Below are 14,568 nucleotides of genomic sequence, written 5' to 3' on the forward strand. Positions count from 1 at the left end.
GCTTGCCGAGGTAAGGCAGATGTGGTCCTTCCCCCCTGGACCTCGGAAGAGCTACGGGCAGCCACCCGCCTCAGCCAACGAGTGGTTCCAGCGCCCCTTCTTCCTCTGGGTGCCCAAAAGGTATGATGTATATGGGATATTTTGTGCAGTGTGTTGTGATCCTTTCCATAGCTAGGCTTTTAATATGGTTTAATATGGTTTGTACTTGAACAGGTTCTGGGCATGCGAGCTGAAATGCGCCGCCTGCAAGGCGCATCTCGGCTCCGCTGGGCTGTACCAGACTGTCCGGAGGGTCTTGGACACGAATGGCTGGTACTTCTTGGGCACGGAGTACCTGGAATGCTGTTCGTGTCACAAGAAGGTGGCAGCCTGGGCACAGGACATCTTGGAGCAGCTGGACCTTCCTCACCAGAGGGAATTCCCAGCTGTTCTCACGTACAAGTAAGCAGACAATATGGACAGTTTTTGGAGCATCTAATGTTAAAATTCCACAGCATATACTTGTGTGCGTGACAAATAGTCTTGAATCTTTGCCCCAGGTTGTCCTGTGACAAGCGGGTGGTGACAGCGCTGAGGGAGCGGACTCTGGGCAACAGTCCGTCTCGCCTGCGCGCTCACCTCCTGGAGCAGCACACTGAGGAGTGGATGTCGCGCTCCATGCTCTACCTCTCTGTACTCCGCAAGTTTCCAGACTGGCTTGGTGTTCGTCAGGGGGCGGCGGTGGCCCTGCCTCCCATGCAGGCGGTTCCCTGCGTGGCATGGCTCCTCTCTGCCTACGTCAGGGACGCCTGCACCAGGCTGGAGGAGTCGAAGGCTAGGGTCACCTCCGTCTTCGGGGAGATCCTGAAAATGGACTCCACCAAGAAGGCAAGCTTTCATTATAACAGCATTTATTATCACTCACGTTAAGCCTGACTGACTGACACCCTAGCAAAAATAGCAAATCTACAAGCTCAAAATCCGTTGTGTTGCGAGAGCTTGTAGATCGGCTATTTTCGGCAAAGACATGTAGTAGTGGTGGAGTGGGGGAGAAGGGGATGCAAGTACAGACAGTGATCCACCAGGTCAACAAAGCACGCCTTGACTTATTCTGTGTAATCAAAGTCGACATTACAGGCCAGTCCTTTTCTAATGTATGTTTTGTTATATTTTTGTTTTTAGATCACCAAGAAACTTGCGGGCGCTGCTTCAGACACGGCTGCCTGGCTGACCAACGTGGGCAATGAGCACGGGCAGGTGCTCATCTCAGTGCTCACGGAGAAGGAGGGTGAGGGTCTCCAGCCAATGGCAGCCGGTCTGATGCGGCGGTACAGAGAGGCAGGCATGGCCCCTCCTAAGGTCTTGTACGTGGACCGGGACTGCTGTTCCACCGTGGGACAGTGCCAGCTCAAGCACTTGTTCCACGAGTGGGACCAGCTGGTGGTCAGGCTCGATGTGTGGCATCTCATGCGACGCTTCGCCAGGGGTGTCACCACCGACAGCCACCAGCTGTACGGCCTCTTCATGGCGCGGCTGTCGATTGCCATGTTCGAGTGGGACAGTGGCGACGTGGCCCGCCTTGAAGAGGCCAAGCAGTCCGAGGAGGGGAGCGGCGTCCACCTCAGTGTCTCCGCCAAGGAGCTGGCCCGTCACTGCCGCCGCCGCACGCGCAGTGCGGCAGAGATGGAGCGGCTCATCCAGGAGGTGCTGGACTCCTTCAGGGACATGACGGACACCATGGGGGTCCCGCTCATCCACCAGGAGCGTATGGATGATATCTGGGCCGTGCAGTGTCGCCATCTCCACTGCATCGGGGACCCAGAGGGTGTGGAGCTCTACACCCAGACACGGGAGATGACCAAGGGAGGGGTCAGGCTCCCTGTCTACCGGTGTGCTAGAGGCTCCACCTCTCTGGAGTCCTTCCACCTACATGTCTGCCGGTTCATTCCAGGTAAGTGTTGTCAACTTATGTCTGACCTATTCTTAGCTGTGTGCATGTTTCTCACATTGAAAATGGACAAATAGACAATCTACTAGGGACTTGTAGATCAGCTAGTTTGGACGTGAGACATGATCTGCAACATAGTATAAAGCAGCCATTACAGAAAGGATAAAAGCATGTTGCCGGCTTTATATTAATGTTTTATAACCCCAACCTACTCCATGTTCCAGGCTACTCAGCCAACGGCCTCCACTTTCAGGTCTACCTGCTGGAGGGGTTGGCCAGGTGGAATGAGGACCGTGGCAGGGATGCAGTGGAGGGTGGCCGAAGCTCCAACCTGCGTTGCTACAAGTACGCGCGCACACACACACACACACACACACACACACACACACACACACACACACACACACACACACCCTTAATACTGTCTCTGGGTGTGTAAAGTGCTATATGAACATACTTGATTTTCTTTGCCTACAGTGCCAAGCTGCAGCATGGCTTTGCCCAGCTCACGCAGGCATTGATGGGTCAGATCCTGGTGGAGAACTACACCCAGCCCAGGGAGTACACAGGTAACATATTGAGGACAGGTGCTTTCATTTTGTCCTCACTGTCTTGTACCAAGTGAACTGATTTCACTGTGTTGTGATGTGTTCAGGGGAACTCATCGGGGTGGAGTACCTGTATTCCCAGACGGGCGCAGTGCTGGAGGACACTGGCAGAGACCCCGACGCTCCACCCGCGGCAGACGAGCTGGTGGACGAGACCTGGATGGAGGAGGCAGACGAGGGTTTTGAGGATGAGCTGCAGCAGGCACTCTCCCTGGAGCACCTCGAGCACCACCACCAGCTTCTCCAAACTGCCGTGGAGGAGGAGGAGGTGAACAGATCAATGTATTTCATCCATTTATTCTTTATCATAAATGTTTGCAGTCAATTTGACTTCATGGCGTTTTTTTATGGCCTCTGTCGCAGGACGTAATCGGGCCTGATGGTCACCCCGGGTACCATCATGTTGTGCACCTCGCCAAGGAGGTGGTGAGGCTGCGCAACTCGGCCTATGTGCGGCCCAGCCAAGCGGCTGTAATGACTGCCCTCTGGCAGAAACTGTCTGCCAGGGACAAGGCGCCGGTGTCCTTCCCCCGACGTTACCGGGACAGCCTGAACAAGGGCATGTTCAAGGCTGGTAAGACCGGGCGGAAGGCCTCCATTGCTGGCGTGGACAGTCTGAAGCGGTGAGTGATAGCTGTTAGCTGCATGTATATCAAAAAAATGTGCTTTGTATTTATTGTATTTATTTATCTAACACGCAACATTTCTTTGTGTCCAGCTCCGTCCTGGGAAAGGGGGCAGGTTCTGCTGGGTCCCCTGATGCCAGCAGGCTGGTGACGGCCATCCTCCTAGAGCTGACGCGCTTCCACTACACCGCCAGGAAGGTGTGGAATAGGCAGCTGTATCGGTGGGATCTCATTGTGAGGGTGTACCACAGAATAGCCCAGATGGTGCTCAGCTGTGACACCCTCAAAAGAGATGCCCCGATGCAGCTGTACAATGTGAACGAGCGCACCGTTCGCCAGTGGTAAGACATGCCTCATCTAGCTGATCAAAAGGTGACAGAAGAATGTTAGCAATTGAACAATAATTTTAATACAATAAGTATTCATTTACATCAGGTATAACAAGAGGAGCGATGAGATGAGCAGGGACGTCATCTCCATAGCCGTGCCCGGGCCGAGCGCTGGCCTCACTGCAGCTGAGGAGCTTCCAGCAGCCAAACGGCTGCAGAAGGAGGCGGTGCAGCCAGACCAGCCGTTCACCTTCCACCTGCCAGTGGACACCACTGGTCTGGCAGTGAGGAGGGGAACAAGAGGTCCTCCTGCTGCTGCTGCTGCTGCTCCTCCTGTTGATGCTCCTCCTGCTCCTCCTGTTGCTGCTCCTCCTGTTGCTGCTGCTGCTGCTCCTCCTCCTGCTCCTCCTGTTGCTGCAGCAACGGTAACAACAGCATCTGGTCCTCTATTACTCCTCTACTTTATTGCTCCTCCTGCTGCTCCTCCTCTTCGTCCTCTTGCTCCTCTTCGTTCTCATCCTGTTCCTATCCGTCCTGGTGCTGCTGCTACTGCTGCTGCTGCTGCCACCCCTGGCTCCTCCACTCCACACAACACCCTCTTCTATCGGAAGAGGAGGATGGAGGAGGTGGAGAAGGACAGAGCCAGAGGCTTGGTTGTCAAGGCCCCCCGACAGAACGTGCAGCGGATCTGTAAGAGCTGTGGCCTGCCCAAGACCAAAGAAAATGGCCACAGCCGTTACAAGACGGAGCACTACTGCTCAAGGACCGGAGGCCGCTCGGTGGAGGAATGGCTGGCTGAGAAGAGGGCTGCTGAGCCTAAAAGTAAGTTGGCTTAATTTGTCCATAATGTCATCTTTTCAATGTGTTTGGTATAAAAACAGCTAATCACAAATATCTGTGACATTGCCTCTCATCTATTTGTAAACCTTTTGTTCATGCAGAGTGAAGCCACCCACCCACCCACCCAGCCAGCCAGCCAGCCAGCCAGCCAGCCAGCCAGCCAGCCACCCACCCAGCCACCCACCCAGCCACCCACCCAGCCAGCCAGCCACCCAGCCAGCCACCCAGCCACCCACCCAGACAGACAGACAGACAGACAGACAGACAGACAAAGGGCCAGCCAGCAAGCCCTGCTGTTTTTTGTTTTTTTTTGTTTTTTCTTTCTTTCTTTTTTTTTTACACGCCTGGCCACCCAGCGAAGATGGCCCACCCCAGTGCCCATTCTGCCAGCTGCCCTGCCCCACTGCCCCCCCCCCCCCCCCCCACAGACTACTAGGACACGTACTGTACTGTCCCTCTTCCCTGGGCCTCCGTGTCCTCCCTACGCTGCACCCTGGGAAGAGTGCATCACAGTGGCTGGCAGACATGAGAGACGCTAATAGTGGTGATGTGCGCATAGGACACTGAGTCACTTCGCTGGGTGGTCATGGACGTTCCCCCCTTGTATATAGTTCCTGTTCCCCTCCATGTGGACCGAGACCTTGAAGAGGTATGGAGGCTTGTGTGTGTTGAGGACGCTCAGAGCTCTACTGCGTAGGAGCATCCATGGCAGGCAGGTCTGAGAAGAGACACCAGACTAACATCGGTCCATTCCATTCCATAGGGCAATGTATACTTGTAACTGGTGTCATCGCTAGGGACACAGGCATCAGTGAGTTAAAAAAGGTGCTTTGAACGATGGGGGGGAGATGTGATATTTCACAATAATTGTGATTGTGGTTATAATTTATTGTTTTAGTTCAAGGTCTAATTCTGTTCACGAGTAGCAATACAGCTGCCCCAAAACATTAGAAAATGCTATTTAAATAATTGGTGTTGTTGCTTGTTAAACCAAAGCAATGCTCAATTATTTGAAAAACCCCAGGGCTTGTTGAAAAGTCAAGGAAAGTGTGTAAGTAATATTCACTATACGTATGACTTCCAGAGAGTGTGCTAAACATGAAACCACATTCAGCTCACATGCAAACATGAATTTGTACTTTATTGTATTCTGAATAGGCGTTGTGCTGGCTTTATTGATCCCAGAGGGGAATTTCAGAGCTTGTAAAGAACAAGAGGGACTTTGATTATTAGTGCAGGACTGTAATTCAACTGAATTGATGTTGCCAGTGCACAGTAACATTGAAGAGTTCTTAGAATATAGTTTGGATATTGAAAAAAGTTAATTTAAAGTTGTAAGACACAAGTGTTTCAAGAAGTACATGGCCATTCATGGCCATGGCCATAATTACATGGCCATAATTCACATGTTGTTCATGTTTTATCATGGAGGTGTCATCTATAACATATTGTGTTTAATACGATGATTGACTGTACACAGCACGGCCAGATGAGGGCGGGAAACATTGCATTGTGATATTTCATAATAACATGACAATGACATAGATTGGGGTTATACTTCCTTCAAGCTCCAATTATGTTAACGGTACAACTACCACAACATTAGATTATGAGCTAAGAGCTTGTAGATCTGCTTTTTTATTTTGCAAATGTGTGCAAATCTTTGAATATATATATATTTTCTTTCACAGCATATGTTTTAACTCACATATTTGCCTCTGGGGAGGCCCTGCAAAAGCATATTGTGAGATGGGGGTCTGTGGCTAATACATATATAATCGTGGCCTTGTGGGGCTCCTTGACATGAAAAGGTTTGAGAACCACTGACAAAGAAACACACGGTTTTGAGGGGTTCTAGCCGCTCCTGTATTCAGCTATTAGTGTAGATTTTCGTCTTACACAAACATTAAATTCACATTGACAATGAATGGAGAATGTACGTCCTATGTGGACGAGCAAATCAACATGTTACGTCATGATGATGTACGATGATAATAACGACCCTCACTTCACACAAGTGTGATTTTTCTGAATACTTAGGATTTAGAAGACCTGCTCTCAGGTCGAAATGGGTTTAAAAACCTGTTATTGCATGGTAAAGGAACATTGTAAGCTGTAAAGTATTCAGTATGACTTCTAGAGAGTGAGTTAAACATGAAAGCAAATGCAGCATACATGCAAAGATGAAATTGTACTGTGTTGGCTTCAGAAAAGGCTGTGGTGGTCAAGTGAATAGACACTGGGTGTCACCAGTGCAAAGCAACAGACTGTAGTTTGCATGAAGCTTATTGAACACAGAATGTGGAAGAAACATCTAGTAAGTGCTGTAAGAGTAACGTGCTGGGGGGGGGGGGGGGGAGGAGGGGGCCAGGGTGAGAACTGCAACTAAGCTGGAAACGATCCTGATGAATTCCTCCTCCCACCCCATCCATCTGGACTGAGATAATTGAGTACTCCAGCAACTGCAGCAACTGCGGGAAGGAAAGAGATTCCCCCTCCCAATTCGCAGGTGTGAGAGTCCTTTGTGCGCTGAAAGGTTCTCATGCATTCTTGCACTGATATTTGGACCACTTGTTTTTGTTTGGTTTTGCACTGTTGACCTTATTTGTCTTGTTTTTCCTTGATGAGATGCAGTAATTCACTTTATTATGACGCACTGATCGACTGTATATGACTGTATATATGTTTTCGTTTATTGTTTATTTATTATGTATTTATATGTTAATTATCAACTATGCACTAGCTGTTGTACAATGTACACAGCATGGCCAATCCCTTGGAAATGTGCTTCATAATAATAAAATACTTAATTTGCATCAATTCAATTTGTGCCGACCTTGTGACCTTGTGTGATAACCAGAGTTGAATGTTATTTTTTCTGAATGGCCTGTATTAATTGCAGCTTTAATTCAACACTATTCAAACTGTGGGTAATTGATTGAAAACTTTATTTCAGACACAATGGGTCCATCTACAAACAGGGAAAAACAAGACACAGTCAAAACAACAAAAACAAAACAACACAGAGATAGCCTATATGTATCAGGCTATTTTCACTCCAGACAGTCCTTGTCAATTAAACACATAAACATTGCCTCCAGTGTTTCCAGAAACATGACAAAGATTGTATCACTCTGTGTGATCCCTGTTAAGGCCATAATTAATACATTCCTTGATTCCTTCAGTCTACACATGAATCTAATCATAGAATTCCTCAGTACAGCATGAAAGGTGGGTACATTACTAGTCACACTAGTTATTAGCTATTTTAACATTGTCTGTACACATATAAAACTTTTGTGCCAGCATGTTGGCTTGCCCATGTAGCTTACAGCACTGGCGCACATCATCATCATCATCATCATCATCATCACATAGATCTTCCCTGATTATGTGCCCCCAGTATACTTTGTTATCACCTATAAGACTTCACCTGCAAAATAGAAAGAGGGAAAGGTGAGCTTTTGGTCGCCCTTTGATCTACTGATTATTGTCAATAAGAGTTGCTATACAAATTATATCATGTAAAATGACATCAGATGTGTTTGCCTTTGCAAAACTGCACTGTAGCAGGAAATACCACATACTTAATTTTAAAAGCTAATTGAGGGATTCAATGGTACCCTAGCTGTTGACACAACACAAACGATGGCTTTCATGTTATCTCCTTCTCAACCTCCTGCTGTGTGGAGAACAGGGAGGGTCATCCTTCTGGGGCCTTTAAATTGAGACAGTTATTAGAAGTTTCTCACTGCACTGACGATGGACCAGGGAGAAGGACAGAAGATGGTTGAAGAGAGCAGTGTGGTTCCAAGATGTATGTATGTGACTGATGAAGATCTGCATTGTTACTGTGTGTGTGTCTATAATGAAAAATATATTCTATTATCTTCCAGCAGATCTGAAAACGAACATGATGAAGATGAAGACGTGCACCGTCAGTCTGTTCAGACTAGCGTGTGTTTTTTGTGCAGGTTTGTTTCAATTTCCCTATTTTAATATAGAAATACAATGCAAATTCTATGTTCTCTCGCTGTATGTGTGTGTATGGTAGCGTCAGTACAGAAAGTGTTTATGACATTACATATCTACATCTACAGGAAATCTGTGGTGCCCTAATAAGGACTATGCAAAGGAGTATACAAAACAGACTTCACAAGGTACAATAAATATTTATTGGCTATAGCTTTACAGTCAAATCATGTTTCAGTGTTTATTTAAAAAATAACAAATGGCATTCAAATTATTTCATAATGGTATTGTGAGCATAGATCAGATATTTTCACAGTTTGATGTGTGCGTGTGTGTAAAAAGCCTAACAAAATTAAAAATGTCTCTATTACAGTTGACACAGACTGCCTCCCGCCCTCTGTGGTTATGAAAAGCTCCGGCAGGAAAAGGTCCTTCAAAACAAACAGAATAGGTGAATATTATAACATTGTGAGCATGTGAAATAGGTATAGTGATATAGTGGTAGATCAGCTATTTTTACAGTTTGATGCCTTTTGTGGTTAAGATGACACTTCCAATTTTCTCTATTATAGTCGACTCTGATGACTCCACCTCAACCAGCTCTGAAAAGCTGCCTGTTGTGATGAGACTTCCAATTTTCTGTGTTATAGTGGACTATGACGAATCCACCTCAACCAGCTCCTCCAGCTCGGAAAAGAAACACAGACATGGTGTGTATATATTAGAGCGTGTTATTGTTTGATGTGTACTCCTAAGTGCCTACTGTCTAAAGTATTTAATTTCATCATATATCTTCCTGAAGCTCTGCCACGCGAAGCCAAATCATCGGCAGTCGAACAAATGAAAGGTACACTCACTCACTCACTCACTACAATTACATTTTAGCCTTATGTAATCCTATTGTCATCTCTCTACTCTGTACTTCATTCAGGCCGCCTTGGAGAAGAGGACGCATTGCCCGAAGCTGGTCCATCACAGGCTGGTCCGTCAAGGCCACATTCCTCCTCCTCTGCTCTCCCCACAAGATGCACCATCTACAGGAGGAAGAAAAGGGAGGAGAAGGACAGGGCGGTCCTCGCGCAGCACACCAATGGAGGGCAGAAGGCCGGTGACCCCTGCACTGAATGTGGCCTTGCTAGGAAGGCAGAGACGGGCCATGCCTATTTCAAGGGCGAATACTATTGCACAATCACAGACATGAACCAGGCGGGCAGGGTCAAGTGGCTGAAGGAACGGGGGGCTGACGATTCCAGGCTTCCGAGGACCACCGCCTGGAGAGTGAAGCGCGGTAGGAGCTACGGTAATAGCTGTTTGTGTTGGCTGTGCGGACAGCCAAAGAACAAAGACTATGGACACAGCTTTCTCCGTGGCTCTGGGTGCTTTTGCACCATGCACGAGTGCAAGTCTGTGGAGGTCTGGCTGGCTGAAAAAAGACTCAACGTTTGAAACCAGGCCCAGCAAGTGTGTGTGTGTGTGTGTGTGTGTGTGTGTATATTATTGGGGTTTAAGTGTGTGTATTCTTGGGGTTTAAGAGTGTGTATTCTTGGTGTTTAAGTGTGTTTATTCTTGGTGTTTAATATATTTTCTTTATTTACTGTGTGTGTGTGTGTGTTTTTTTATTTTTTATAATTGCAATACATTTTTTAATAAACTATTATTCATTTCAAACCCCTCGTCCTTTTGTCTCTCATGTGGATTAGGCACTTATAGATGCAAGGTTTTGAAAAAATTGAATAGTATACAATCATTATTTCTATTATGTAAAGCACAAGTGAAAGTACAAAGAAAATAGCTGATCTACAGGCTCAAAATACATTTATTAGTCTTCAGAGACTTCTTCCACCACAACAGGCAAAGCAGCATTTGAGCAGAAGTTTCAGTCTTCTTAAGCACTAAAACATGAGTTGACTGTGCAATAAAGGTATTAATTAATTCAATGTTGATTTGGGGTTAAACTATATTCACCCATGGAACTAAACAGTAAAGACATGGATTAGAAATATGACACTATATTACTACACTGTATATTATCTTAACATTCATATTACACTATACTATATACTCATTACGGTTTGATTTTTGATTTATTTTGTTTTTGTGCATGTTTTTCCACACTTGTAGTCCCACACATTCCACGGCCAGGGTCTTCCACCCCCTGCAGAGGTGTGATATTTAGATAGTATTAGCTCATATGGCTCATCCTGTGTGGAGCAGAAGTCCACCCACTTGTTGTATGTTCCTTCAGAATGCAGAGAGAGCTCCAAGCTCAGCCACACCCACAGTCCCACACTGTCCCTAGCTGAGTACAATAAGCCTTTGGTTAGGCATACAGGTTACTTCTGATTTATAATACTATATGATTCTCTAAGCCTTCTTTTGTGAAAAGGTTAGGCCAGGTAGACTACAGTAGGCTATAACTGTATAATGCCGATGTTTCACAGTAATTGAACCGTTGAGAGAGTTAGACGTCTGGGCACCACAGTATTGTTTAAAAAATAAATACTAAATGATGATTTAACAATGGCCTTCGACCCCCTCTGGTCCCTCCACCCCTCTCCTCCCCATCCTTCTTCCAGCCAGGTTCCTCCTCTGTCCCTCAGTGACTCCCTGTGGGACAGGTCCACAGCGGAAAAGAGGAAGAAAATGCTTGCTGTGCATTTTTTTTAAATGTTTTGCTATCTATGCTGCTGCATTATGAAAGGAAGACAAACAAAAAAAGCTTATGTACCTGTACACAAGATGTAAAAATAAAGTACAACCTTGAACCTTGTTTATTGTATTTCTTTCAAATGCCCTAAAATGTAGGCCTTTGGTTTTAGTTAGATTTCATAGTCATACAAAATGGATATCTGTTATTGTTGTATATTGCACATATCCTACTGTGAAGTTGATTAGGAAAAGTTCAACTAACTTTGATACTATAGGGCAAACATGTACATATGACAGTCTTTGTAGCCTATCAATCACACAGAAGCCCCCAGCCAGGTGAGAGATCTAAACACTGGTGGTAGAGAAAAGCATAGCCAATGGCGCACTCTCCTGGGCCAGGTGTGCAACTCAGGTGTGCAAAAAGATAAGTTCCCAACATGGTATGTGGTGTGTGAAGTGAAGTGAAACACGCCAATGGGAGACTACAGTAGGCTATAACTGTATAATGCCCCAGCATGCCCCTCAAAACCTAGCACCAGTGTTTAGATCTCTCACCTGGCTGGGGGTTTCTGTGTGATAGGCTACAAAGACTGTCATATGTACATGTTCATTCCCATTCATCCCCCTTTTCCCAGTTTCATCAAAACATTTAGAGACGTACAAATAGACACTTCTATATAGACAAAGAACAGAACAGGAATTCATCATAAAGGAGGTAAAAAGGGAAAATAAACCTGTCTCTCCTGCCGACTGGCCATGTGTGTGACTTTGCACTTAGAAGAGCACACAAGTGTGTATTTACTAAGGTTTTCAATAGACAGGTCGCGAGGCCCGGGCTCTCCTGCCCCGACAACTGTCGAGTTAGAGAGTTGTACGGCTCCATTTGGAAACCCCTCAAGGAACCCACAGAGTTCCCGGAATCCACTTTGAGAACCACCGTTATTGTAGAGGCGTCACACTTTGTTTGAAAGCAGCAGATCTACGAGCTCGGCGGATAGCACTCGGCGCACAGCTTTTTCTTTCAAGGTCACCTCGGGCCAGGGTCACCTCGGGACACCATGGGCGGGCACCTTTGAGCCGAGGCGCCTCCCACACTCTATTGGGGCGGGTCCAATAGGAACGCACCGGAAAAGGAACGCACCGGCCGAAGGAGGAACGCGGAGGCGCCGCGTTCCACTTATCGGGCCTTTGGGCCCGCCGCGGGCGGACGGGGCGACGCCGGGGCGCGCCGGGCGCGTCCCTCATCTCCGGGCGCCCCGGGGACCGGGAAGGGCCAAATTTTTTTTTGCGCGGCCCCCTTCGGGGGCCCGCGCAGGGCCTCGGGCCAAAACCTCAAAGAACGGTTGGGGTCCTGGGGTCCCCTGGCCAGCCGATCCTCTCTGACTTTCCTAAAATGTATTAGGATATCCCTGGATGGTTATTGGCCTATCCTAATGTTGCTGGGGGCCAATGGTTTAGACTCTTGACTGACAGCTGACAGCAGGGCGCCGCCCCCCTCTCTCACTTTCCACTGAACACGGCAGCCATCTTGGTTTGCCTGTCAACAAGCAGGCTGGACTGGAGGTACTATTGATATATTTTTTAATAAATCGTAGAAGATGTTTGAAAGACATTAATGGCCACCTTTTGTCTCTCTGATGATCACTAAGGACTCGAAAATTAATTTGGAATGTTTTGGTCTATTTTTGACAGATTTAGAGCCATGTAGCATCTGTTAGCATGTTAGCTTGTGTTCCACTGTTATGGCTGGCCAGTGCAATATTTCATATATTTTTTAATAAGTCGTAGAAGATGTTTGAAAGACATTAATGGCCACCTTTTGTCTCTCTGATGATCACTAAGGACCCGAAAATTTATTTGGAACGTTTTGGGGTCTTTTGGACAGAGTTAGAGAGAGTTAGCTTCTGTTAGCATGATAGCAGCAGGAGGAAGGGAAGGAAGAAGAGAGCATTAGAAGTCAGTCAGTCAGACAGGCTGGGCTTGCTGTCAGAGGTAAGGGCATAATAATTATTTAGCTAATACACTAAATCAAATATGTATTACATGGTCCATCTGCTTGTGGCTAGATGAAGCCTCGATTTTAGTGTTTATGTCTATTGGGCCATTTTTAAATAAATAAATAATTGTAAAACCAGCCTGTTTTTGCATGTTAGCTCCAATATAATTACTCATTGCATGTAATACAAACACATTTGCAAGCCCATTATTTACTGTATGTTCAATTTGTGTACAGTGTGTGTGGAGCAGCAGACAGCTGTCAGAGTGGTGGACACATATGACATTTATTTTCTATATGCAAAGGTGAGTTGTCATGTAGAACCGACAGAATGATAACATTTAGTTTTATATTCCTTTTTTTATTCAACATTATTGGCTAAAATGTACATGTTGTTCACATGCAATAAAGACATTGTGTCAGACAGGAAAAACAAAGTGCTCGTACCGGTACTACACCAAGTTTACACGGGCGTGTATGGGGTTCGACACCCTGGAGTGCTAAAAATAAACCTGTCTGTCACAGTCTGTTGTATGTGTGACTTTATGAAATGTCCAATTCAATATTTCACTAAGCTAGACAGTTGTCAACCCTTTTCATTTAAAGGGCCCCCAGTTTGACGTGCGTGCGTGCGTGCGTGCGTGCGTGCGTGCGGTGAGTGAGTGAGTGAGTGAGTGAGTGAGTGAGTGAGTGAGTGCGTGCGTGCGTGCGTGCGTTGAGAGAGCGTGCGTGGAGGGTCAGGGCCCAGAGGTCACTGTGCCCTCATGCCTGTGTGCGTGCGTGCGTGCGTGCGTGCGTGCGTGCGTGCGGTGCGGTGAGTGAGTGAGTGAGTGAGTGAGTGAGTGAGTGAGTGAGTGAGTGAGTGAGTGAGTGAGTGAGTGAGTGAGTGCGTGCGTGCGTGCGTGCGTGCGTGCGTGCGTGCGTGCACGCACGAAAAGGAAAAGGAACGCACCGGCCGAAGGAGGAACGCGGAGGCGCCGCGTTCCACTTATCGGGCCTTTGGGCCCGCCGCGGGCGGACGGGGCGACGCCGGGGCGCGCCAGGCGCGTCCCTCATCTCCGGGCGCCCCGGGGACCGGGAAGGGCCCAGAGGTCACTGTGCCCACGAGGTGTCGTGTTAACTGGGCCTGCGCAGGGCCTCGGGCCCCCGTAGGGGGCCGCGCAAAACATTTTTTGGCCCTTCCTGGTCCCCGGGGCGCCCGGAGATGAGGGACGCGCCTGGCGCGCCCCGGCGTCGCCCCGTCCGCCCGCGGCGGGCCCAAAGGCCCGATAAGTGGAACGCGGCGCCTCCGCGTTCCTCCTTCGGCCGGTGCGTTCCTTTTCCTTTTCGTGCGTGCGTGCGTGCGTGCGTGCGTGCGTGCGGTGAGTGAGTGAGTGAGTGAGTGAGTGTGAGTGAGTGAGTGAGTGAGTGAGTGAGTGAGTGAGTGAGTGAGTGAGTGCGTGCGTGCGTGCGTTGAGAGAGCGTGCGTGGAGGGTCAGGGCCCAGAGGTCACTGTGCCCTCATGCCTGTGTGCGTGCGTGCGTGCGTGCGTGCGTGCGTGCGTGCGTGCGTGCGTGCGTGCGTGCGGTGAGTGAGTGAGTGAGTGAGTGAGTGAGTGTGTGAGTGAGTGAGTGAGTGAGTG

At 47.9% G+C, this 14,568-nt stretch overlaps 1 protein-coding gene across 1 annotated transcript; it reads left to right on the forward strand.

Moving 5' to 3' along the window:
• Nucleotides 1-3,422: 3,422 nt before the first annotated feature.
• LOC306926389 (uncharacterized protein) lies at nucleotides 3,423-4,489 on the forward strand (the record flags this gene model as incomplete). The annotated part of the gene is made up of 3 exons (XM_079505652.1): nucleotides 3,423-3,502; nucleotides 3,597-4,312; nucleotides 4,432-4,489. 3 exons carry the CDS (start codon nucleotides 3,423-3,425, stop codon nucleotides 4,434-4,436), a joined length of 801 nt encoding a protein of 266 aa, XP_079361778.1. The 3' UTR covers nucleotides 4,437-4,489.
• Between the last annotated feature and the right edge of the window lie 10,079 nt (nucleotides 4,490-14,568).

This window comes from Electrona antarctica, assembly GCF_951216825.1.
Source record: "Electrona antarctica genome assembly, chromosome: 7".
NCBI lineage: Eukaryota > Metazoa > Chordata > Actinopteri > Myctophiformes > Myctophidae > Electrona > Electrona antarctica.